This window comes from Orbicella franksi, chromosome 7, assembly GCF_964199315.1.
Source record: "Orbicella franksi chromosome 7, jaOrbFran1.1, whole genome shotgun sequence".
NCBI classification, from domain to species: Eukaryota; Metazoa; Cnidaria; class Anthozoa; order Scleractinia; family Merulinidae; genus Orbicella; species Orbicella franksi.
The window spans coordinates 2,519,065-2,544,049 of record NC_138151.1 but is presented as its reverse complement, the minus strand read 5'-3'; the positions used below and the strand labels follow the sequence as shown (position 1 = coordinate 2,544,049).

Genomic DNA, 24,985 nt, shown 5'->3' with positions numbered 1-24,985 from the left:
TTTGGTGGTAAAATGTGGGGTAAATGAAATATTACTGTTGCACGTACTACAATTTAACATAACTAAATGACTACTGGCAAACATTGCTGTTTTCAGTAAAACTTTTATTTCTCATAGCCTTCAGCAGATCACTCAGTTCATTTAAATCGTTCAAAAACATTTCAAGCGAACGATGTCCCTGCATAATTCACTATTAAATAGATTTACTGTCAATGTATTTTCTAAGTATTGTAGTTTGTGACCACTGTATTTACTTCTTATATTTAATACTTTCTAGAACCTTAGCTGGAATTTGAAATAATCTTGTTACCTCTAATCGATTCAGTTTGAGAGTTCACCTGAAAAGAGATAAACACCTTAAGATTTTCAGGTCGACAGACTTCGTCCAACAGCCAAAAAAATAAACTACACATTGCACGGCAACAAAAGCACACAAATACTTAGCACAAGGAGCGGCCTTTCACTCTATCTACGCCACTATTCATAGCCTTGCATTCCAAATTCTGTACACACAAAATTCCGACTCTATTCAATTCAAATAGAGGAAAACATCTTTGTTTCTCTTCCTCAAAAATAATTTCTCTACCCCTGAATAATTATTGCTGCAACCGAGTTTCATCCTTCTTGTTATATTATGTACCGGGGGAATGATTTATTTTTTCTGTACAGCACCGTTCGAAATTATTCAAGGTTTCAGTCATATTATGTCAAGTGTACAAAGATGGAGCTTCAGCACGATTTGAAGTCGCCTAGGACAACACCCGTCAGAGAGCCCCTAATAATGAGTTCCTCTCAAGTAGTTTGAAACTGACTGCTAATAAATTCTAGCGCAACCCAGACCGACTATCAAGTAAACGCGCAATCTGACTGGCTTGACAGGGGTTTTTTGGGGGGGAGGGGAGGGGGGGGGGGGAGAGTTGATCAACAATTAACGGCGAGTTTGAGTTTTTCCATGTCCTTACTGGTTACCATACATTTCTTAATTCTGACAATTATTGATAGATCAAGAGAATGTCCGCAAGCTTGTCTTCACTCTCGGGACAGCAAAGCTTCAGGATACAGGACCACGTGTTTACATCTCATTGCACTGCTCTGCCTTGTTCTACAAAGCTGTTTAACACATGTAAATGAAGTGGTCCACAACAGTCCTGTATCGCGTCACGCCAAGCAGCTGACTTCAGGATCCTTGGCCTGGCTGTGTAAAGATGGCGACCAGTTGGATGATCAGGATCACGTCAGCATCTGATTGACCGACAGATCTCTTCTCTACACCAAGAGTTTCCATGGTGATGTCAGTTACAGACACACTCGTGTCATCTGTTCACGAATAACTTGATGGCGCCGCTCCAGTCAGCGGTAACCAGAACCTCTGTGGTGAATGGCTGACAGCTTGAGTCGGGTGGAATAATTAGCCAGGGAACTGGGGCGAACATTGCTGCAGTTACCACAACCGCGTGGGCTTGAAAATTAGAAAGTAAAAGTGATTTGGTTTTAGCTAGGTAACCGCCATTTAATGCCTTAAACTAAGAATTGGTACGTGAAATCGAATCTGAGCTTTAAAAGAAGGAAATATGGTGGCTCATTCACCTTACAGAGGCGATAGACGGGATTTAACTGTTGAAAATGATAAATGTGTCTGCTTCCTCAAAATTTGGGAGGAGTGGGAGGGGGTTCGCTTTTATAGCCAACCATTCTAAACTGGCGCTGCGCTGTAGCAAAAGGTAACATGTTTTTCTATGCTTACAACCCTTTACATGCTCTCCCGTTCTTGATTTTCCACGACTGGCATCGTTAACACATCCTCCAGAGCCGGCTCTACCGACTGTGTGTGTTGCTTCTTATTCTGATCAATTCATCACTGTGACCCTGGTCACGTGTGTTCAAGTTGGTACTCTCTTCTGACACATAATTTCATACGGTGAGAGATTTGTCTTCAATTTCTTGTCTTACCTGAAAAGCTCTCATAAAACTCGTTTTTGTCTCTCCTCGAGGAAGGAAATCCGTGTTGAGTTCTCCAAATGTAGACAAAATGATCCTCTGAACCACAGATGACATATTGACCATCATGACTGTAAAAAAAAAAAACTTAGTAAGTCAGGATTTCTGTCTACTGGTCGCCATACATCCCTTTTGATGCTGATACGCTGTAAAATATTATCACTACTTTTTTAATTCTCGCTACACTTAATTTGCCCCTTAATTTGCTTTAATCTTGTTCCTGGTCCTTTGACAAAAATCAAATTTGCCTTGAAAGGACTTTTCAATTACTGCTGATAGAAGATAAAGAGTTTCTTGTTACTCACCTGAAGCTCGCTTTGATTTGACTGCTGGAATTGACGCAACCTTTGTACTTGCAGTTTAGAGAATTGTCCTTCAGATCATAAAGTCTTATTCGAGAATCATTTGACGTGATCAGAACCTAAACAGGCAACAGGAAAACACGATGACTTCAAGAAAATATCCACACCTAAAGTATACCTGAAGTAATAACTCGATTTTAAGGCAAGTTTATAAAAAACTCGACTTAATAGTCCAGTGACCTTATCTTCTCCAGGCATGGGTTCAATACCGCTGATCTTGCGCCCGCGAGCCTTCTTGTTTCGTCCAGCCCGTACTTGCCATTGAGTATGATACTTGAGTCGCTGATGAAACAAAACAGAACTAAATGAGCAAAGACACGTGGATTCCCTCGCATGTAATTATGGCTTGCTGACATAAAGGAATACGAACCACAGATAATTTAGAGGATGAGATTTCTACCATGTTGCCTATTAAGTAGCCACTTGTATCTCTGGGTAGAGAGAGACACCCTGACGGTAAAGTGTCTTACCCAAGAGCAAAACACATTGACCTCGGCCAGGGCTTGAAGCCAGAAGCTAGCATACTTTGAAATATTGTGTGGCCCAGGATTACCAGTCCACACCCGTGACCAATGAATGTCCAGAGTATATTTAAACAAGCAAAGCCTCAGTCATCTCACCTCGGTTTCATAGAAGATGCATCGTCCATCATAAGTGCCGACCACAGCAAATTTGCCATTCAAACAGAAATTAGCTGCAGTAATAAGGTTACTTCCTATTACGAGAAATGAAAAGATAGGTATATTATTATATTATTATATTATTACTGCTGCTGAATTGCTGATCTTTTCTTGGAGAAGTGGTCATTTGACTACAGCAAAATTGCAATTTCTCAAACCTTCCAATATTTATACCAAAAGTCGTTTCCCTTAAGTGTGTTTTGCAATTTTAACTCCTAATATTTTCTCCCAACTCCCCCTAAATATCTTGAACAATTGTTGTTTCCCTTCAGTGTTCCAGAAAATAATCTGAATTCAACTGCACTTGATTTTACAACTACATGTAAGAGAATTATTGACAATATTGCTTTATGAAGATTTCCCCAAAATGACAGAGATACTTGTCATCACGGTAATAGACCAATTTCGATATATTAAAATTCAGCCTAAAACAATAGACCTCAGTATGAGGCTCTGGGGAATAGCTACAGAGTTTGTGAGGTTTATTCCCGGGAGCCTTGTGTTGAAGTCTGTTGTTTTAGGCTGAATTTTAATATATCAAAATTGGGCTTTTGCACATAAACCACAGAGTAATTAAGCCATCAGAAGACATCAAACAGACTTACCAGTTCCTTCAAGCTCATTCCACAGTGCCACTTTCTTGTCTGGTATATTCCACAGACGGATTTTACCATCAAGTGAGCCACTTAAGAAGTAACGATCATCCTGTGACACAAAACACAACATACCTAATTATTTGATATTGCTCGTGTTACACACAGTTTGCAATAGCACTTTTAGTATTAATTAGTCGCCACTCAGCTGTGTTCTATTGGAAATCGGTGAATCAGATTGGTTCTCTCATTGTTTTCTATTTGCTGATAGACACTGATCATGCATGCTGCTCTTAAAACAGAAAATTATTCCTAATTTTAGGCTTGAAAATACACAAAATCGTAGGACTGCTTTGGAGTGTCTACTGAAACAATTACACTACTTTTCCTTGCTTTCTATGAGTTATAGTCAACTTAGCTACACCTCATTGACCATTCACTCATAGAAAACTTGGGCTCATAGTCTAATTGACTGATTTCATTGATGTCATTGCATGGCCATGCGTTTTCAAGGGGTAATATCTACGTAAGCCTCATTTTATAAAATCGTGTTGCACACCAGCAGGTTCTTTATTTTGTTTTCAAAAGAAAAAGTACATGGCTTAACAGATTTAAAAAAAACAAAAGAAGAGGGTTTCCCAATGCCACTGCAAACTAAAATCAATATAAGGTGTCAGAAAGTTACAGTGAGAACTGAAATCACTTTGAATCTTTGCATCATTGTACCAGCTGTAAGTAGGATTAATGACTTACCCTGGGATGGAAACAAATAGCTGTAACAAAGTCGATATGCTGAAAACAGCACAGACATTCAGATCTAGAGATATGCCACAACCTGCAGCAAAATTCAAGCAAGTTGTTAGTTCCTAAGTCGTCTTGACTATTCCATAAACAATTCAAGAACGAAGGACTTGATAGATTTAAAACAAATACTCCTTAGGAAATAATAATAATAATAATATTTAATATTTTCATAGTGCAAATTAACATATATAATTATATAATCAAATGCACTCTACAACATATACAATCATAAAAAATAAAATTAAAATCCACTTTAGTAAAATTTGAAAGGATCGAATAAAAAATGTTAAAAATTGCATCTGCTACTTGATAGTAGACTAGAGAATGTGTTGACTCAGATGTTTTAAAAAAGGGAGGTAACAAAGTTCAGATGTCACTTAACTTGTATAATACCACATGTGAGAGTACCACAAACACCAAAACTGAGTTGTTCTCCACAAAAGCACTTTCCAGTGCATGAAATAACTAGACAAATCAGTTACTGTACATTAAAATATAATCACACAGCAATACCTTACAGTCTTATCCATTGAGGAGGACAGCAGGAAATAATTCTACCAAACAAGATATATGACCAAATATGAGAATTCTGCATCAGGGACCTACATTACAACTACAGACAATTTTAGCTTTCATACCTTGGACCAAGACAAGTCCAGCACATCCCCAGTGTGCCCACAGTAGGTACACAGAGGTGTTTTCATATAAGGGCCCAAGTCCTCATCAACAGGGGCAGCTGGCTCCTGAAAGACAGGTTAAAGTGCACACCTTGAAACAGTTCACCAGTTGTGATCATACATGTGTAGAAAATCTTTTCACCATTATTTTTTCATTATTTTACTAACATACGTAAATTGGCCATGCCTATTTTTTACTTTATTGTGTAACTTGAATCTACATATTGCACCAAGGAACATGATTTTAAAAAATTACTAAATTTTCAAAAACATTCAAATTTGCTGCCATTTTGTTTCACCATTAATTTTTGCATTAGTCTAATCTCAGTTCAGAGCTGTGATGTAGATTACCATACATGTGACTTCAGACTGAAAGTAAGCAAGTTAAGTTCTTCAAAGAGAAATGTCTTTGAGTTCACTCAGCATGGCCAGATCACTGCCCCCTCCAGTCTGAGTAGGATTAAGACACCATGACTAACCTCACTATCCTCACTGTTTTCTGTTTTGTCCTCAACTGTATCTCCTGTGTTTTCTTCATTGGATTTTAATGTTCCCTCCATTTCTGAAAACTCATCTGAGTTTTTGTCACGGTCAGATGATGAATTGTCACCTTGAAGGACAACATAGTAAAATTTTAAAACATTTGAAACAAAGATTACAAATGCTGTCTGAGACTTTTCTAAAAAAGGTATGCACCTTCAATATCCTTAACACAGTCTAGAAATAAAAAGACACCAAATGAAATGGTCTGTAGTATCAAAGAGCACATCAAAATTAATTGTTTTTATCAAGGAATATTTAAATTTTAATTTGAAGGGTTTGGTGCCATAACAATGACCCATTCTGAAAGCACACTCGTCAACCTTCCTCAGCCTGCAACATTATTAAGAGGAGTTTTCATGTACAATGGGTGTGACATTACATGTAAAAAACTTTATTTAAAGATTGAATTCTCACCTGTTTTAGAGTATTTTGCTCTCATTTCTTCAAAATAACTCTGGGATTCTTTGAGTACCCAAACTCGCTGCAAATCAACACAAAATGGAGACCAGGTTACGGATGTACATTTAAGTACAAGTTAGGTTTTTTTTTTTTTTTTTTTTTGCAAGGTGACACATTAAATCATTAAGTCACTTGTTGAATAAACAAGACTCTAATCTACGCACCACCATGTGATCCTGGCCAGCCGTAGCCTGTGAGATAAAAGAAAAGTATTTCATCTAAGTGGACAGGAAAGAATACTTGTGAACAACTGCCAAAAACAAACATGTATCAATAGTACACCCACCATGAGTCTGCCACAAAGAGTGAATTTTATTGTCCAAACAGCTCCCTAAACAAAAATAGATTGCAAGATTTAGCTCAAATTAAGTCCAGAGGATGGCCTGGGTCTGGTGGTTAGGTGTAGGCAAGGCCTGGATACTAATTAGATGCATTTTTTACTTGTTATTATTTCAGATTGAGGACAGTGAAAAGTTTGGACTGATAATTTGATTTGAGAGGGAAGGAGAGGAAAGGGTAACCAACATTTATTGAGTGTTGGGTTTGGATTTCAATTGGGTACATGTATGTATTAGTGACTCTGATCAGATGTACATACCACATGTTCTCCACTAAGATCCTGTAAAATTCGCAGCTTCTCAAACTCAGCGGGACCTTTTCCATGGCCAGACTTGATCTGATAACAATTAAGATGAAAGCACTGTTACTGCAGGGTGGAAAAGGTAGGGATACCTCATTTCAGCCAAGATGGACAAAGGTGTGGTTAGTAGAGAGTAGGTAGGGGAAAAGAAAGGGGGTAAAAGACTATGCTAAAGACATTTCTTGCAGTGTATATAGACTATTCGACAGCCAATAAAGTCATTAACAAGAGACATTTTGAATTACTACCAAATTTTCAGAGCTACAACCATAAACACAGGTGTGTGGTAAATCAGAAATGAGAGCTGGGACTTACCTTGATGAGAGGGGTATGAGAATCCTGAGGAGTTTCTTCATCACTTGAAGAACTGTCATCTTTACGCACTAAAAAATATTACACACAAAATTAAAAGCGTTCATTTAGCAAGTCTGAGTAAAAAATCTTTAACAGGGATAGAGGTTTACCTTCTTCGTAATTCACACTCCCTTTTAACAGTCTAACCCCAAATCTATTAAAGGTGTGTACATAATACTTAACAACAAGCATACATGTATCAATATAAATAATGCCTTTGCCTTGTCTTGCTTCCCAATCAAGAGAGAAATAAGAGCAGTTTGGATGGTGTAAGTTGTATAACCCATGTGACATGAAGAGGACTGAGTGAGTATGCTATGCAAAGTTACTATCTCAGGGTATACAGTTTCACTGATCAAACCAACCTTTTGCAGCTTTGTCTGGCTTTTTCACTTTTTTACCAAAAAATTTCTTCAGCTTTTTCCTATAAAAAAACAGGTCACAGGAAATGAAGCACATTATAAGAACAGAAAAAAAAAATTCCAAAATCCACATATTGACCATTGATTTAAACAACAAAAAGACATTTTTATGCTCTACGTTTTCTTTGAAACTTTCCGTTCAAGTCCATCTTCATGATCTTGGTTTGCAAGGTCTGGATTGCTAAAAATGAATTATAAACAGTAAATTTAGTAAATATCTCAAGAATCTTTCTAGCTCTAGCTGTAGAGGTTTCATTGACATTTTTGGCAGGAGGGCAACTAGTTTTCACAGATGGGCAAAAGTTTTAGAAGTAAACTTCTTTATGAGAAAAACTTTCCTCTAGCTGGTCAAACCAGGCAAGCAAAATCTTGCTCACAGCCAGTCAATTTGCCCAGTGCCCAGCCCGTAATGAAACTCCTGGCTAGCGGAGAATTAGGAATGAATGCTCTCAAACTAAAGATTAAAATGAAATTGCTGTTTATTATTGAAAATGGCAACAATTTGGATCCACATACTGTGATGATTTATTTATTATACTACATGGCGGTATGTAGTTAAAGGAAGATGATTAATTTTTCCCAACAGCATTTATTTTAATTACTCAGTTATTCAGGTTAATAAGATTATATTGGTTTACCTTGAATACTCAGATGTTAATATCATGATCTGTAAGGCTAGAGGGTTGGTACATTTTGGCAATTTTTCCTCTGCAACACTTAGGGGTACAGCTTCTCCTGTGTCAAGGTTCTTTACCATAACTTGCTCCAAAATTTCCTGCAACAGTCATACAAAAGCTGTGTTAACATCACCTAAGAGGGTCAAAATAGTTGTCCACAAGCTATCCACATGGCTGTGTAGAGGTATTGCACACATATTTTTCACTTTTGCAATGCCAAAAATACCACAGATGATTAACATCTCTATTTTATAACTGCAAGGTCTCATTACACATCCGTGCTCCTGACCTGAAGCTTTTGAAAGGAAACCTCAGTTAAGAACTCTGAGGTTTCAATGTGCTTTCCCCAAGCTCCATGTCACATAATAACAATGATATCAATGCAATGGCCTACCAATTAAAGAGTGAACAATGTATTCTCCATAACACTCAAACTAAACATTATATGTATATGGCAAAAAATAATTATAACAAGCTTCATTTTTAAATATTGCAAATTAAACAACAGAAACCCCCTCTTAGGTCAATAGAACACTTACATGTACTTTATCAAATGAACTTAATAAATATAAATAAATGAATAATAAAAAAATATTAAAAGAACTGACACAAACTTTTTTAGTTGAGTCATTCAAGTAAACACTGTCTCAGTATACCTTGAATGTAAATTTGCATGGAAAATAAATTAAATAACAAAAAAATAATGATCTACTTGATATGTTGATCTCATCAACAATATCTCACAATATCCTCACAATATCTCACAATATACTCACAGTATCTCATAATATACTCACAATATCAGACAGGGGTCTTCCAGAAGCTGACCTGTATCGTACCAATCCATGGTGAGATCCATACGGCTGATGCTGCGAGAATGAACTAGCAACAGAAGTAAACGAACCTGCAGAATTCTCCAAAATACCATTTGATATACCGCTTGCCACACTACCATAACTTCCTGATCTTGTGCTACCAAGGGAGACAACACTGCCTGACTTAAGTCTAGAATCTAAATTTAATGCCGATATAACTTCCGTAGAACTTGCTTTTTCTAACACAGTCTTCATTTCTTTGTTATTTGCATCAACATGAATGCTGGGATCGTCTTCATGAATATCGTTTGATTGTGATTCAAGTTCTTTGGGTGCGTTTTCCTGTTCATTGGAAAGTGCTGCTGCCTGAGCAAAAGCTTCCACTGGACTTGCTGCTGCTTGTTCAGTTGGTGTTGTAACAGCTGAATCTGGTCCAGGACTTTCTGAAGGTGTCGGTGATCCTGGTGTCTAAATGGAACAACAAACGAGATTATAAAGAAGACACCTTTCAGGCCATTTCCTGAAAGTTCTAAGGACAGTGTATGCTTTGTATTTTGGTTTCATAACTGCATGTACTTTTAACCTAAACAGTTGGTAAAATTTGTCCCAATACATCTTCAACCTTCTGGTCAAATTGTTGATGCATTGGATTCCTAATCAAGCACACTAGGGCTATTACAGGGGTAGATCCAGAAAATTCAGACAGAAGGGGTACAAGCCCCCCCCCCCCCTCCCCCCACCCAAAACCAAATGAAAACTTCACTTTCCCTGGAGAAGCTGCTTATAGAATTTCAACAATAAATGAATAAGGGGGGCTGCAGCCCCCTTCGCCTCCTCCCCTAAATTTGCAGAAGTGTGGCAGCTCTCGTAAGCTTGTAATTCTCTTCATTGTTAGCAGCTGTTATTGTTTTAGGGCTAGGGGCATTGTTTCGGTTGTTTGTTCTATTGTTCTCTCAAAGGGCAGCAAGCCATTCATGTGAGACCTTACGAGGGCTGCTACACCACCCTAAATTTGCCCTGCATTGTTATGTGTTCTCACATATCATTGTCTTTTCCTACTTATCACTGTAAACAGGAGCTGGCAAACTGTTTGGGTAACCTAACAGCACTGTCACTTGAGGGTGGTAATATACAATTGATTAGCAGCTCATCTGGTCAAGTGGTAGCAGAAGACACACCTACATAATGATTGTAGATCTTTGATGTCACAGAAACTAAGATTTTAATAATAGCAAGCAGTATGGGCCACTTTGACCCGAGTAACTGCATGAATCTTACATGTACCACATGACTACTAACCTGTAATTCTCCTTCAGCTTTCTTTTTCCTTTTCCGCCTTCTAGGTGGAGCCACTGGAGGAGTACTTTCTTGCTCTATGCTTTCAACAACATCAGCAATAATCTGACTAGCATCTGTTTTGGGCATTGTCAAATCTGTCTTTTTCTCACAGTTATGATGTTGCTCAACTTCTATTTCTCTGTCAGTTTTCAAATCTGCATCACTAACTTTCGACTCGCTTTCTCCTGAATGAGCCTGAAACATGCTGCTGCTGTCAGTAGCATGATTTTCATGAACAAATTTGGATTCACTGTCATTGGCTAAAGAAGAAATGCCTGATTCTTGTTTTTCTTGTAAATCATCAGCTGTATTATTCAAAGCTGTACTTTCTCCACGAGTCTTGACAATGTCAGTCTTGTTTGTTTTATTGACTTCAGAAGCTGTCGACTGATTTAATTCTTCACTTGGAAGTTCAGGTTGGTCTCCAGAAGAAGTGTCAATTGTACCACTCTCAGGAGGTCCATCCACAATGTCCTACAATAAGTCAATAAAAGATCAGTCACAGAAATACCTCTTAGAAGCCTTTTGGTGCTAAGTTTGAATGAAATTACCATTTCTAGTGAATAGAAACATCAAGAAAGATTGCTCAATTACGTCAAAGCTAACTTAAACATTTCTTAGAGTTTTATTTAGATCTTCAAAATCAGTCAAGAGACAAATAAAATTAATTACTACATCAAATAGACAACAACAATTCAGAAAACCAAATACCTATTAAAATTTAGTTGGTAATAACAATTGCAAGTGAGAATTTTATTGCAACAATCAAGAACATGTTTGTTCAATGCCTTCAAAACAACATACAGTGTATTGGGGTTCAACAAGTCATTTACCTTCAGAGGACAATCCCTGTAGGAGGTCTATAATTTCTGAATGCATTTTTCTGGAAAAATAACTGTTCCATTTGGCATTCAACCAAAATTTCTGCATTTTTGGGCAAAATGTAAAACTACCTTTAACGTCAAAATATTATATTCCTGCCAAGATGCTCTATTGATTTTCCATATTTCCACATGTATTGGTACATTCTTGCACATATGCTTACATCACAACCATGTATAGTGGTAATAATATATGTGCGCCACTTTTCAAGTGCCTTGTACTGCAGTCAAAAACAGAGTCATTCCAATTAACTGCTACTGACAAGAAAAATTAAACCTGGAAGTTAGAGTTGAGTGGCAGCTCTCGTTAAGATTTTAAGGAAAGTTTATACACTGCTAATTGTTTTGAGTCAGTTGTGACAAGTGGTTTTTATTTCGTTTAAAGAGCGATGAAATTGCACAGAATTACATAAGTTGCTCGCCAACTTGTCAAATGCTGACTGTGCGAATACAAAAAGCATGAAAACAAAACCAGAAACTACCTTTTGTGCAATGTTTACATCGTGCTGTGCGCTGAAAAAAAGAAAAAAAGACAATAAACCACAAGCTAGTTAACAAAAATTGAAATAACTTTAAATAAGCTCAAGCTTTTAGAAAATGAAAAGTCCCTGTGGAAGCGGGATGAAATAATCGTGGTTTTGAGAGGAAGAATTGCTCGATAATCAGATATATAAAAATTAAACTAACGTAAAATTCTATTGTTCAGTTGAAATTTGCCAAGCGTAACATGTACAGATAGAATAACTACATGAGTGAGGGGAAAAAATAAAATATTTACACCAAACGACGTTCATACGAGGCACTTTTCGAACAAGAGCAGAGGTCGGAATGAAATTGGTACACACCTTAAATCTGACGTGAAAGACCCAGATAAAGACAGCTTCTCGGGAGCATCGAAGAATTCGTTATCAGAATCACTCTCACTCTGCATCTTTCCGTATTGCAGACGCAAACGAAGTCGAACCACCGAATTGTAATAAGTCTGTCAGGTCATTGCAAAAAAAAAAATTGCAGCCATATTGGAACCTCGCCTCTACCCAGAACGCCTCGCTTCCATCTGGAGATCAACAATAGAAGACGTAATTTGATTGGTTAATTTTTGGTACTGCAAGGCAAAAAAATTAGCAGCTTCCCAAAGTACGTTTTCACAGCGAAAAAAAAAATTCACGACAGTAATGACAGTCATGAACCCAGAAGCAAAACGGAGTAAAACGCAGAAAAAATGACGACCTGAAAGACCTGGCCATTTGAAAGGAGTTGTTTGGAAATATGATATAACACATGTTTTGATTGGTCATAGGAGAGTCAGCCAATCATCAGAGCTGATAGAACACCAACACCGGATATTTTTCCTGTCCCGTCTGCGAAGGAGTACGATTGACACCACTCGGGAGGAAACCAACCTTCCAAATGCATAGTTTGCATGGTTCTCTTTAGCGCGGAGCCCACTGAGAATGCTCTTTGATAAGACATAGCAGATATGTCCACGATTCAAAGGTATTTCCACGGCAACTGACCTCCCTTGGTAGACAATTTGTTTGGTTCCTCCCTCTGCAAGCGGAATGAATTGCTTGCTTTCGACACTCACAATCTCGCTCGAGTAACCATGATTTTTACTTAGTTTATTACAGCGTAACCAAGGGTTAGAAGACATTGTGATAACCTTACTGAAGCTTTATATGTTCTGCAAAAAATATACTTTTAAAACGTAATACTTTGTTTGGCCTGAACTGCTTTCTTCATTCCAACTAAGGCTTATTCAATTCATTCTTAATGTATTCAGTTTAGTCGTTGTGCAAGTTCAGGTTCGACCGTCGTTGGGTATCTGGGAAGACCACAGGCAATCTAGTACAGGTCATAATAAACAAGATAAGAACAAAAACACGCTTGCGGTTTACCAGCAATCTTTAAATGTTATATTTAAACTTAATCATATGCAGTATGAAATTAGGCTTGCAGTGCATTGTACCTCGATGAAAGCTTGAATTTTAATTAGGTCTTTATTTAAGCTTAATATATCGAATTAGTTTTATTAAAATGACAAAATGTGATTGGCTGGTCTCCGTAGTCAATCTTTGTCTTTTTTGCTTTTCTATAAATAACACCACAGTTGAACCTATGCCTAAAATATCTGGCACAGGTTGACAGGATTGAGTGTATCCTTTGCCCTTTGCGTGTTATATTGGCCTGAGCGATTACTTTGGCTTTGGTGTTATGACACTAAACAATAGAAAACCACTCTGTAGTTTGAAATCGACATGGCTCTGTCAATCCAGCCAACTTTCGCTACGTACATGTACGTCTCTGTACTAAAAGAGATCCAAGTACATGAAAGGCATTTGGGATATAAATTTTATTCCAGATTGCCATAACCTGATTTGACTGGTGTCATGAAAACCAAACATAAGCTTTTTTAAATGTTTCAACCGTAGTCCAGTAGATGAATATGGCTTCCATCGACCTGATGACTTTGATTATTCAAGCTATGAAGAATTTATGTCAAGTTACATTAGGATCCTGGCTAGAAGAGCTTCAAGGTGGGACAGCTTCCTGAGGGGCGTAAATAAAGTGAGGAAATCAAGACGAGGTAAAACAACATTGTAATACTGATGCTTAATTAAACATGATGAAAAAATGTCCATCGAATATTGATGCAGGCCAATATGTTACTCTTGATATCTACATGTACATGTACATTTTGTATTGTCAGTAGGATTTTGTGACCCTCTGTATTACTGTAATTTCCGTATGTGCATTGCTGAACCCTTAACAGTAACACTTGAGCCATTGACTCCACTTGATGTGGTTTTTCTGAAGTGTTATTCTCTGCTTTGTCAACTCTCAGTCAAGAGGTTCGTCAGGAAGGGAGTTCCATCTGAGCTCAGGGCCCAGGTAATTAAACAAAAGTAATGTGTGACTGTATATTCAGCGTTTAATTGGGATCATGTGTACATTGTACTAAAGGCATCTGATCGATTGATACTCTCAATTGCTTCCCTTGATCGTCATCGTGATGGATACTTGATCGACATCCCGATCTATACTCGGTCAACACTCGATCAACACTTGATCAACAGCCGGTCCATAGTTGGCCGAGTGTCGACTGACAAGTTCATATGCATTGATCAAAAATTAGTTGACTGCCGATCAACTGTCGAATGAGATGTCGATCGAGTGTCAACTGAGCTTTCAATGGAGTGTTGATCAAGTGTCGATCTAGAGTATTGATTGAGGGTATCGATCGACACCCAACCACAGATGCCTTTAGTACACATGATTCTTTAATTGCAGTGAGGTTCAAGTAGTCATTCCATTATGGTGAACAGGTTGATAATGTTACTGGGTAGAGATTGATTGATATTAGGTCAAATATTTTTGAAGTTTGATACAAATGAGTGTAGGCTTCAAACAGGACTGTCTTGATTTGTTAGCTCACAAAATTCTCCTTCATCCTGTCCTTATCGTAGTAGGACATAGAACTGTTTTCCAAGACAAGTCAAGCCAGCTAAGTGACTGGCTACATTGATTGTGTAGCTAATGCTTTATCAAGCGATCAGTTGTTGTAATATTTTTTACCAGAGATGCCTGAACTGTGCCTTTGTGGCAGTAGTGTAGAAACTCGGGGGTTTAGACACAATTGCATTTCTTGTTGCTGTCAATTTAGGGGAACAATATTCGGGTTAACCTTGGGGAAAGGAAACAATCAACAAAACAGATCAGTTTCCTAAGGGGTCTACTAACTTGATGGAATATGGTAGCAAAAACCACAACCATTATTTGAGCAAAGTTCAGGTAAAGTTTAAAGACTAAGTCAATTCTCAATCAGCATAGTTTTATATAGTTTGAAAATTTCATTTGTTTACTACATGTAGGTAACTGCATAACCAACATTACCAGTTCAGTTTTTCTGTGCACATAAAGTTTGGGTTTAACTTCATTAGCTAATTAGTTAATAACTGAGGATTTGGCTTTTTTCAAGGTATGGGTAGACATCAGTGGAGCAAGAAAGAAAATGAAGTTAAACCGTGGTAAATACCAGCAATTAACAGGAGATAGTTCACTGGATGAACAGACCTTGCATGCTATACAGACAGGTATATTGACTCCACAGTCAGTCTATACATGTGCTCATCCATATTTTTCAGACTTTTATTAAATTATATTGAATTATGTTTATTGTTTAATTAATCTCATTTTTCGTTTGAACATTTTCTCTAGATATTGACCGTACCTTTCCTGATAACATTCATTTTTCCAACAATCAAGCTGACTTGAGGCCTGCTTTGCACAATGTTTTGGTTGCTTATGCAAAACACAACCCAAGGATAGGCTATTGCCAAGTAAGTGTTAGCATGCTGTTTTGTGAGCAGGATTTTCCAGATTGAGTATAATTACATGTATTCTGTGTAGGAAAGATCATCTTAAGCTGTTGAGTACAGTTCAAGGTAGCAACTCTTCCCTTTTGCAAATGGCCGTGCAAATTATGTCTGATTTGGTAAGGCTAGCTATCATCAGTCCTCATCGCACTATCGGATGCACAAGGCTAGCTATAGTAATCAATAAAATTAGCCAGTCGGAAAGCTTCATGGCCAGCCCAGTAGTATTGCAGCAGGTAAAGTTGCTTAAGTTTGCTTCCAATTGTTACATTGTGCAATAAATCACTTATTAACCAAGGGACTGTTCTGGGAGAATGTCAATCCCGAGTCTTCTCTGTATGAACATACTGCATGTTCTTTGCTGCCAAGACCTGGTCCAATGTTCTAGATATCCATGGAGCCTAAGCTTGTGCAAATGTGTGCTACAGTGTCTAAATAATTTAGTAAGCTCAATGTACTAACTCAGTGGCTATTGACTTAGGCTTACACAAGTATGGTAATGATTTGATTTAGTGCCTGGGATGCTTAATTATTTATGGTACTTCAAGGAAGGATGCTTATTCGAGAGGGGTACTTGCTCAGGACAGAACACTCTCTTCTTTTTGGAGAAACAACCAAATGTTCAAAACAACTATCTGAGAAAAGAAACGATAACAGCATTACATATGTGAGCAATTAAGGGAGATGAACCTCCATTGATATATACTCTGACGGTGTTATAATGTAATTAATAATATTATAATAGGGTTGCTTATTAGAATGGGGGCACTTAGTTGGAATAGGGGTGCTTATCAATAAAAACACATTCAAAGGGGGGCACTTATTCCAAAAGGGTGCTTATTTTGAAGGAGGGTGCTAAATCGAATCATATTGTAGTATGTGATTGGTTATGTTTTGTTATTTCAGGGTCTGAACTATATAGCTGGGTTGATGCTTCTCATTGTTAGAAAACAGGAAGTGGCTTTCTGGCTTTTGGATGTTATTGTTGGAAAACTTTTGCCAGGTATTATTTTTATTAAGCGTAGTATTACGGGGAAAAAGATATTAGTATTACAGAGAAAAAAGACTGTTTTTACATGTGATAGCACATTAAGGTGTCATCCAAAACACCCTGCCTACAACAGTGTAGGACAAATTAAAAGAGTAACAACTTTATGAAGTAAAGGTTGAGCATTTGATTGTTGTATTAAAAGTGAAGTGAGTGGCTGCCTTTTGCAGATTATTATGCTAAGGACATGTTTGGACTCCAAGTTGAGCAAGAGGCTCTACGGGAAGTAGTCAGGTATGGTGTATGTTCTGGAATTTACATTTCAACTGATAAATATTTAGTTATACAGTAATTGTTTATTAGCAGTAAATTATCTTTGCAAAATGCATGTATGTAGTGTCACGCAATCCTAATCCAGTTTGTATCGAGAATTTTTGGGAAGGATCATTTGTTTGCTCATTCTCCCCCCCTCCCCCACAGTGGGGGCGAATTACACAAATTACACCATGAACACATGCACACAGTCCCATATTTGCTGTATAGATTCGAAGTGTGTATGATTTCTGCAAAGCTGCATGTATTTTGACCCACTAGCCTTCGACAACAAACAAGTAACTAAAGCCTGTGTTATCAGGAAATAATGTTTTGTAGCTCGGCGATGACAAATGGCCATGAATTGTGGAAGGAAAACAAATCTTCTGTGTAGCTTGGCAAATGGCCATGATGATCCTCAGATCAGTGCTCAGAAAATAAATTTTCCAATTTATAGCTCAGAAAATTCATTGTGACCAGGATTGGTTGTCAGGAAACAAACTTTCCGTGTTGTGTAACTCGCCAAAAGGCTGTGCTTTGTGGTCAGAATGGTTAATTCACCTTTTTCATTTGTGAAAACAAGATGTAAATTCGAGCAGTGTAAAGAAATACAAACACAAAATTTGAAAACATTTGGTGATGCCCTGTCTTGCTGGGTCGTTGGTCAAAATGTAATTTTATCAAGAAGTGTCGCCAACAGTTTAAGTGCCTTTCCTGGAAAATATTGTGTCCAGTACAAGTTAATACTTAATTAACACTATTACAGCAGGCTTCAACTTCACATGCAGATTGTTATCTGTCACTCGATCAAACTTATTTTTCTATCAAGCCATTCAAACGCCACCAAAGTAGACCAAACATGCAAAGTACACACATGAACGCACTGCTCTAATCTTTGATTACTACTAGTTTAAGTTTACAAAAGTATTTGACATAATAGTTGTTATATTTTCCAAGTGGTGCTATCTTGATGATTATGTGGGGTTAGAACTTTATTATTTTATTAACACAGAGCCAAGATGCCAGATTTGTTTGAGCATATAGATAGACTTGGTGTATCTTACACCATCTTCTCTACGAAGTGGTTCATTTGCCTTTACATTGATGTACTTCCAGTTGAGGTAGGTATGACAGAAAATCATGTTCAACCAATCATTGAAAGAATCTAAAGTAATTTATGATGCTTGTAACTGTGGCTACCAGGAGGATTTCCATGTGCTCCCCCCCCCCCCTCCCTGATGGGCTTCTAGTGCAACTTGGGTTACTTCCTTAGGTGTTAAATTGGTTGGTCCTCATTTAATATATACTTGGGTAGAAACATTTAATATTCAAACAGTTGAACAATATATCTATTTTCTGAAGAGCTTTTTATGCACTTTTTTGGGAACTGATGTTTACATGGATGTAATTTACTAGATATTTTAGGCTTACTAAAGCAACACCTTATTATAAACCATTTTCAGACAGTGCTTCGCATCTGGGACTGCCTGTTCTATGAAGGATCAAAAGTGATCCTCAGAGTAGCACTGACAATGATGAGTCTTAACAAGGAAAAGCTGCTAGCTTGTCATGACTTTGCTCAACTGTGTACAGCTATGAAGGTGAGAGGAAAAAAGGATTTTGAAAAATCAATTTGTCTTAAAATCCACTTTCAGTGTTTCACGCATGGCCACCATCTTTTGACATCCCAGCTCTTGACATGCTATGTAACCTGGCCCGTGTCAAAAATGTAAGCACAGCTGACATCTTCATGGTTGAACTCAACTTTTAGTCATGAAAGATGGATTTATTTATTGCCGGACAATTCCAAGTCTAATTAGACAGATCAGATCCCAAAACAACATTAAAATTCAAAAAATAAATTTAGAATGAGCCATTGTGGCTCACCTTCTCCAGGTACATGTAATATTTAGGCAGAATTTGGTCATTTAAGGGCCCATTAACCGATCTTTTCGAGCCGTTGCTAAGGAAAATTTATTCTCATATAACCTCATCATTTTTAGTTAGTTCAGAGTTATTTCATGTGTTTTAACTTTTTCATAATTAGTAACACTAGTGATGACGTCATCAGGCCACGCCCATGGTCATGTGGCTAATACTGAAAAAACGCAAAGGCTCCCTGGCAAATTACTTTATGGGGATTTTTTTCATTGATTTGATATTTTAATTTAAATCCTCATTACGCTATGCATAGATTTTGTTTCATTTCTAAAAGGTCAGATTTTGAGAGAATTTCAAAATATTAAAAAGTTCGTAATTTTCTGAAAAAAGCATGATTTTGAAAAAGGAATGCATTGCTGTCTTTCAAACGTTGGCTTTTATTGAAATCTGTCGAAAAAGGCTGAATTTAATGAAAAACCGTGTTTCGTTTAGCATTTAAAGAAACCGGAAGTGCACCCGATATACATGGGAAGTTACCTTATCAGCACGTGCGCAATTTACACTACCAGCGCACATGGGTCAGATCAAACAAAGCCACACGCAGTTAGTTTTTCTCTTTCTATTGCTCTTGTTTTCCTGTCTTCTTCTTATTTTGTCTCTGCTTGTACTTTTTTACTTTGCATTTTGTGAAACACAAAGAAAAACATCTAAAATGTTAGCAAATTTGGAAGTTATTGAGTTGTTTTTATTTTTCGCGCTCAGGCTGACGTAGGTAACCGGAAGTGAAATTTCACCTCTTTAGCAACGCGCGCGAGCGCACGCATAAATTGGTTAATGGGTCCTTAATGCTGTGGTTTGGCAAAGAACAGCAAAGAAATGTACCAAGTGAAGATTTATAACCCACATACATGTACTCAATCATTGTTGTGTTTTTTAAACATTTTGTTTCATTAGAATTAGTGGCATTGCCTCTGCTGTTGCCATTGTGATTTGCTTTAACTCCCTATTCTGATCAGAAATTTGGTGTTAAGGATTTCTTGAATGAATTCAAGCCTTAACTTTTGAGACATCTAGTCACACAACACTGGGACACTTCCCTGAAGGGGAGACTTGGTTTGTGGTCCTTGGCACATGTAAACGCTACATTAATTTTGAATATTTCCTTTTGTTAACTGTTAGGAAATAACTCAAGGACCTTCAACAATGGACTGTCACAGATTCATGGAGGTAATGATGATAATGAGTAATAATAATAGTAATAGTTCGTTTATATAGTGCACTCATCCATTATTTGCCGTAATGATGATAATGAATAATAATAATTGTAATAGTTCATTTGTAAAGCACACACACCCATTATTTGTCCAAGGTGCTTACAATTGATTTAGCATATTCCTTTGCCAAGTTTAGTTGCCCATTGTTTCACATGCAAAAACAATCTATGTTTGCTTTTTCCATATGAAGCAACAAACATTGTATTTTAAGAAAGGGCTAAGTGCTGTACTCTTATATTGTGTTGACTGTTACAGACAGCATCAAGAATTGTCAAGCAGACTTGTGACAAGTCTATATTTACAATGCATCAACTAAATGATATTGTCTCTTTTCAATATAAAATTCTCAGATTGAATGACAATCAGGGAGTAAAATCAATAACGGTTCAGCCTGGGGTCAGACCTGAGTTTCAGCCAACTCCTATTTGAGAGGGGAGGGGTTGGTATGTGAAGGAAGGGGACTAGGAAGTTGAGAATTTTCTTACTGGACATACAAATTAAATATATTTAAGCAGAGATGCTCAAGAAAACAAATTAAGACAAACGAAAAAATATAAACCAAAATGAAAGAGCAAACTTACTTTGTTTTTGTCTCAGTGCCTTAAATCTAATAACAGCTGATGTCTTCTATAACAATTAGAAAACATCTGTCACAAATGTAAAGCGGAGAAACATGGGATTTTCTTGACTGGAGAAGCAGTTTTTAAGTTCTGTTTCCTTTTGATTTCTTTACACAGCATGCTTTTGAGATTCCTGGCTCCTTTTCAAGAAGATGGATAAAGGAACTGCGTAAAGCTGCAACAGAGAAAATAACTGCAGAGCAACAAGCAAGGCAACCACGGACATAAAAACGATTCATACAAAATTAATATGCTTTTAATAATAATTATAATTCTGTTATTGATTTTCTTGTCGGTTGGTCAGTTGGTCTGTTGCTGGTTTTCTGTTAGAACATTGCAAACATGGTACATGGAGAAAATTTAGAACTATTAAAAGTTTTATAATTTATGGGTCAATTGAAAGGAATTTTTTTGGTAACTAATAGAAATGTTACAATTTGATGCTATTCACAGTTTATCAAATGGAATACAACAGATAATTAGATCATTTTTATGTCCACTGAAACTGAGTTGGAACATATATTTTCAAATGTAATAATATATCATCATATAAGAAGTTACGGTGATGTAACAATTTTGGACTAATCGGGTGCCCTTTATAATTTTGTTACAGTGTAATACAATTTGGACAGCTGACTTGGTTCTGGAAATTTAATTTAGCAATTGTAAATAACTTATTTGCTTGAAATTAGAACCTCATTCTAAAACTGTGACACTTACAATGTGAGGAGGATTTTTACTGTTTTGTTAATGACTCTGAGATGTCCTTCAATCATAAGTTAGTAACCACGCACGAATTTAAACATATGCTAAATTTAAACACTATGCTAAATTGGAAATAGAAATTTAAAAAGTTAACCGTCGTGGTTCACCTCAGTTCTCTTTGCAGCGCAGAATTTGGTCATTTCACGTTGTCGTTTTGCAGAGGACGACGAAAACAAAATTGCCAAGAATTATAATGCACGTGCGTAGCAATTGTACTGGCGTTGCCATTATAGTTTTCTTAAATTCCCTATTAATGAATTGCTACTCACTTGAAACGAAATTTTTACCTTGAAAGAGATTGTATTCTTGACAGGTTTTAAACAAAACCAGGACTTGCATACATCACTCAGTTAGATTTGTACTTTCTGTGCGTTTGGTCTTTTTTAACAATTTTTTTTTAATTTGTACAAAATTAACAGATTTAATACATAATTGCTTTTATGCTGGTTCACCTGGTTGTGACTTGAAAGTAAATAAAATGTGCAGAAATGTGGTTGACTGAGCTTTGTGTCTGTGGATTACCCATGTAAGCATTCCTGTACCATGTAGTGCTGCTGGAAAGATGCCTGAAGGTTTATTTGTTCACGTTTTCTCCTTCATGTTGATTGAGGTCCAAATGCGGTGCGCTGGACCGCTACACCAGCGACTACCGCACCCTGCACTCTCCCGTTCATGCTTTAGTATGGATAACATATAGTACCACAGGGAGCATAAGCTAGCATACAATGAGTAGGATGAGAGTAAATAAAGGAAAAAAAAATATACAAGGACTGTCTAAAGCAATGTCGGCGTTTGGATTGAAACGCCGAAAATTTTAACGAACTAATATCAATTAAGATGCCGTGCTCTAGGGACAGCTTACGGATTGTTTGTCTGAAAATGAAAACATCTTAGCACCTGGAATACAAGATCTGTAATTACGGCGTAGCACCTAAAACAAAATCCTATGCATCCATATATAAGCGTACCACTGAATATATCAGTAAGCGAGAGAACCTCTGAGCAGGCAGGGGGAGCATTGTTTTCTTAACAGTGAAATGCCGAACAAAAATTCATGCTTGCTCAAATAAGAAGATCAACCGAGCGACATCCTCACGTACCGCGCAGAAAGATGCGCAGTACGTTTTCTGATATCTGAATACTGCAACCGTTTCAAGTACTGAAGTTAGCTGATCATGAGGGCTATAAAACAAAATGTTCAACGTTCAGAACTTTTGCATCTATTAAATCGTATTACAGTAATATTCATTCGTTTGCTTTCCTTGAGAAAAAAATCAATAAGAATCCATTCAATAGGAGAATTTTAAATATGCCCTGATGTTAAAAGCTTGCAAACAAAAAGTCAGCGACGCGCTTATTCCAACAAAAAATAGCATTCCGCATTGATGATATAATCGGAGTGCGTGCTTTTCTCAAGGCATTGTTGAAGTGATTAAAGGCTAAAACATTTTAACGAAGAAATTCTGAAGACGCCTTATAATGCATTCTAGATCTGTCTGATTCAAAATTTTTCTCGAAGCAGCGTGGAATGAATTTTAATCACGTATATAAAGAGGCGTCAAATGACACGCCCTTAGTTTAAATTTTGTTCATCGTTGTACTGTGAAGCGAAGCTGCAGACATCTTTCATGTCCTTCTATGAGATAAGTTTATATTTTCCTGATCTTGTTTGTATCATTTCTATTCATTTAATTGTTATTTAGCTTTAGTTTCATTTCTAAATTTCGCTAGCCTTCCAATTTTGGCCCCTAAACGGACTTGTGACCACGCCGTGAAGTTCACTGCGAGTTGCCCTTCGCTCGGGTCGCAGGAATCGTCAAAAGTAAGTTGTTGCAGGTTGTTGGAATACTGGGTTAGCAAGTACTTTTTTCTAGTGAGCAATTATTGCATGACTCTGCTTGTTTCCCTGCCAAGTGCGACCAGTCGGTTAAAATGAAATTTTATTTTCATTCTTGTTTAAATGAGAACTTTGACGGTCAAACCGCATTGCTCTAAGATGATGACGAAATGAAATTTCAAGTTTCTAAGCAGCTTCATCTAGACTCTGCCAGTTTCCATAGCCCTATTTGCAATTGCTTAAAAAATTATATTCCGAGCGAGTAAGTATTGCAGGTAGCTGATGTTTATGTATTTTTTGTTTCGTGCTTCTTTTGTAGCAACCGTGCCAGTGTTGCCTCAGATTTTGGATTTACTGCACTGTTGCTGTCACTTCAGTTCTCCTTCCCGACAGCAACGGTTTGAAAATGCGCTTCAAACCAGACATGAAGGAGGAACGTATGTCAGGTATATATTGGCTAATGAATCAAAAGCAAGATTCCACAGTAGGACTTTGTAGTCACACACCAGGCTTTCAGGCTTTTGCTTGTTCCCTCCGAATTTCCTCTGAAATTTTGAATCAGGTACAAACATGGCCATAAAAACAGTAATTGTGTCCTTATGATGGCGAATTACCACTTTCAAGCTGTTTTAAACTAAATTATGCCAGATTCATTAATCCAGAAACTAAAAACTATACCACAAAAGCTCTGGACGTTAGCTTAAATTTATTGATTGAATGAATCTGAGTTAAAAGGTTTTAATTTTTCCATTTTTCATGTAAGCTTATATCATAAGCAGCATGGTTTGTACAGATCCTTGCCTACCCAGGAGATAAATAATAACAATGAAAAAATCTCATTAACGGCTAACAACGGTGTTTTGCTAAGCTTAAAATAAAAATGGCCTAAAGTATTGTTTCTTGTTGTTTTCACGATCCAGCGGAACAGAGCAACAGACGTGTCCAAAGAAATTGTGTTGGAGCAGTCTCTTTCAGCAAAACAAACTACTCTGGACGTCAGATTCTTAGCGATGCAAGCCTCCACTTCAATTTAAGTTAAGTAATTGTGTTGTTTTTGGATTTTTATACCCCTGTCTTGTTGATAACCCCATACAATTCTATGGTATTGGACAATAGTCTGAACCAGTCTGAAGGGACGGTAAGGATTTTCGACACTTCGCTGGATGTCCAAATAAAATTTGGTAAATTGAGCTAAATTATTTGAAAATGCTTTACTGATGACAGAGATAATGGTAACATGTTTTCTCTAACTGTTTTAGTTGCAGCGTATGTGCTTTGAGATTCTGTCCAGCCACTCTGGAGCTCAACTATATGTAGCAGTGGGTTTGTTTTGTTAATCCATTCCATGAAGGTGAGTTTTTATTCGTAACTCCGCAACGCTTTTATTCGCGCGAATCGAAAATCACTGTGACATTTGTCCATTGGTTTTTTAGGGCATTTCTGGAAGTACCCAAGCCTGTACTGAAAAGTTCAGTAAGGATTTGGTTTGTTTATTGGTGTTTTTCTATTTTCCAGGTTGAGCCGTGGTTTAATGCTGTACTGGATCAAAGTGTGCAGAATGACGTGTCAGGCAGCCATGGGAAACATCTTATTATTTCAGATGAGTAAATGGTAGTTTCATACTTCTGTTGTCACGTACTGTTATACTTTTTCAACTTAATGTACCTTTGCCATAGCGTGCATAAATTG

The 24,985-nt window shown here is 37.2% G+C and overlaps 2 protein-coding genes across 2 annotated transcripts; one reads left to right on the top strand and one right to left on the bottom strand.

Annotated features, from left to right (window-relative positions):
• Positions 1-89: 89 nt before the first annotated feature.
• On the bottom strand, positions 90-12,287 carry LOC145492044 (WD repeat-containing protein 44-like). Its single transcript, XM_081471355.1, has 22 exons — positions 12,089-12,287; positions 11,726-11,756; positions 10,324-10,836; positions 9,007-9,492; positions 8,171-8,307; positions 7,651-7,713; positions 7,476-7,534; positions 7,072-7,139; positions 6,715-6,792; positions 6,403-6,447; positions 6,281-6,307; positions 6,072-6,138; positions 5,594-5,724; positions 5,076-5,180; positions 4,951-4,991; positions 4,387-4,468; positions 3,646-3,745; positions 2,981-3,075; positions 2,541-2,642; positions 2,304-2,419; positions 1,951-2,069; positions 90-1,459 (listed from the first exon to the last, which is right to left on the bottom strand). Exons 1-22 carry the CDS (start codon positions 12,172-12,174, stop codon positions 1,314-1,316), a joined length of 2,697 nt encoding a protein of 898 aa, XP_081327481.1. The 5' UTR covers positions 12,175-12,287; the 3' UTR covers positions 90-1,313.
• Positions 12,288-12,603: 316 nt separating this feature from the next.
• On the top strand, positions 12,604-22,636 carry LOC145492059 (growth hormone-regulated TBC protein 1-like). Its single transcript, XM_081471375.1, has 11 exons — positions 12,604-12,740; positions 13,676-13,830; positions 14,089-14,135; positions 15,223-15,337; positions 15,462-15,583; positions 16,526-16,622; positions 16,838-16,901; positions 17,932-18,040; positions 18,383-18,520; positions 19,980-20,027; positions 20,812-22,636. Exons 1-11 carry the CDS (start codon positions 12,724-12,726, stop codon positions 20,920-20,922), a joined length of 1,023 nt encoding a protein of 340 aa, XP_081327501.1. The 5' UTR covers positions 12,604-12,723; the 3' UTR covers positions 20,923-22,636.
• The last annotated feature ends 2,349 nt before the right edge of the window (positions 22,637-24,985 follow it).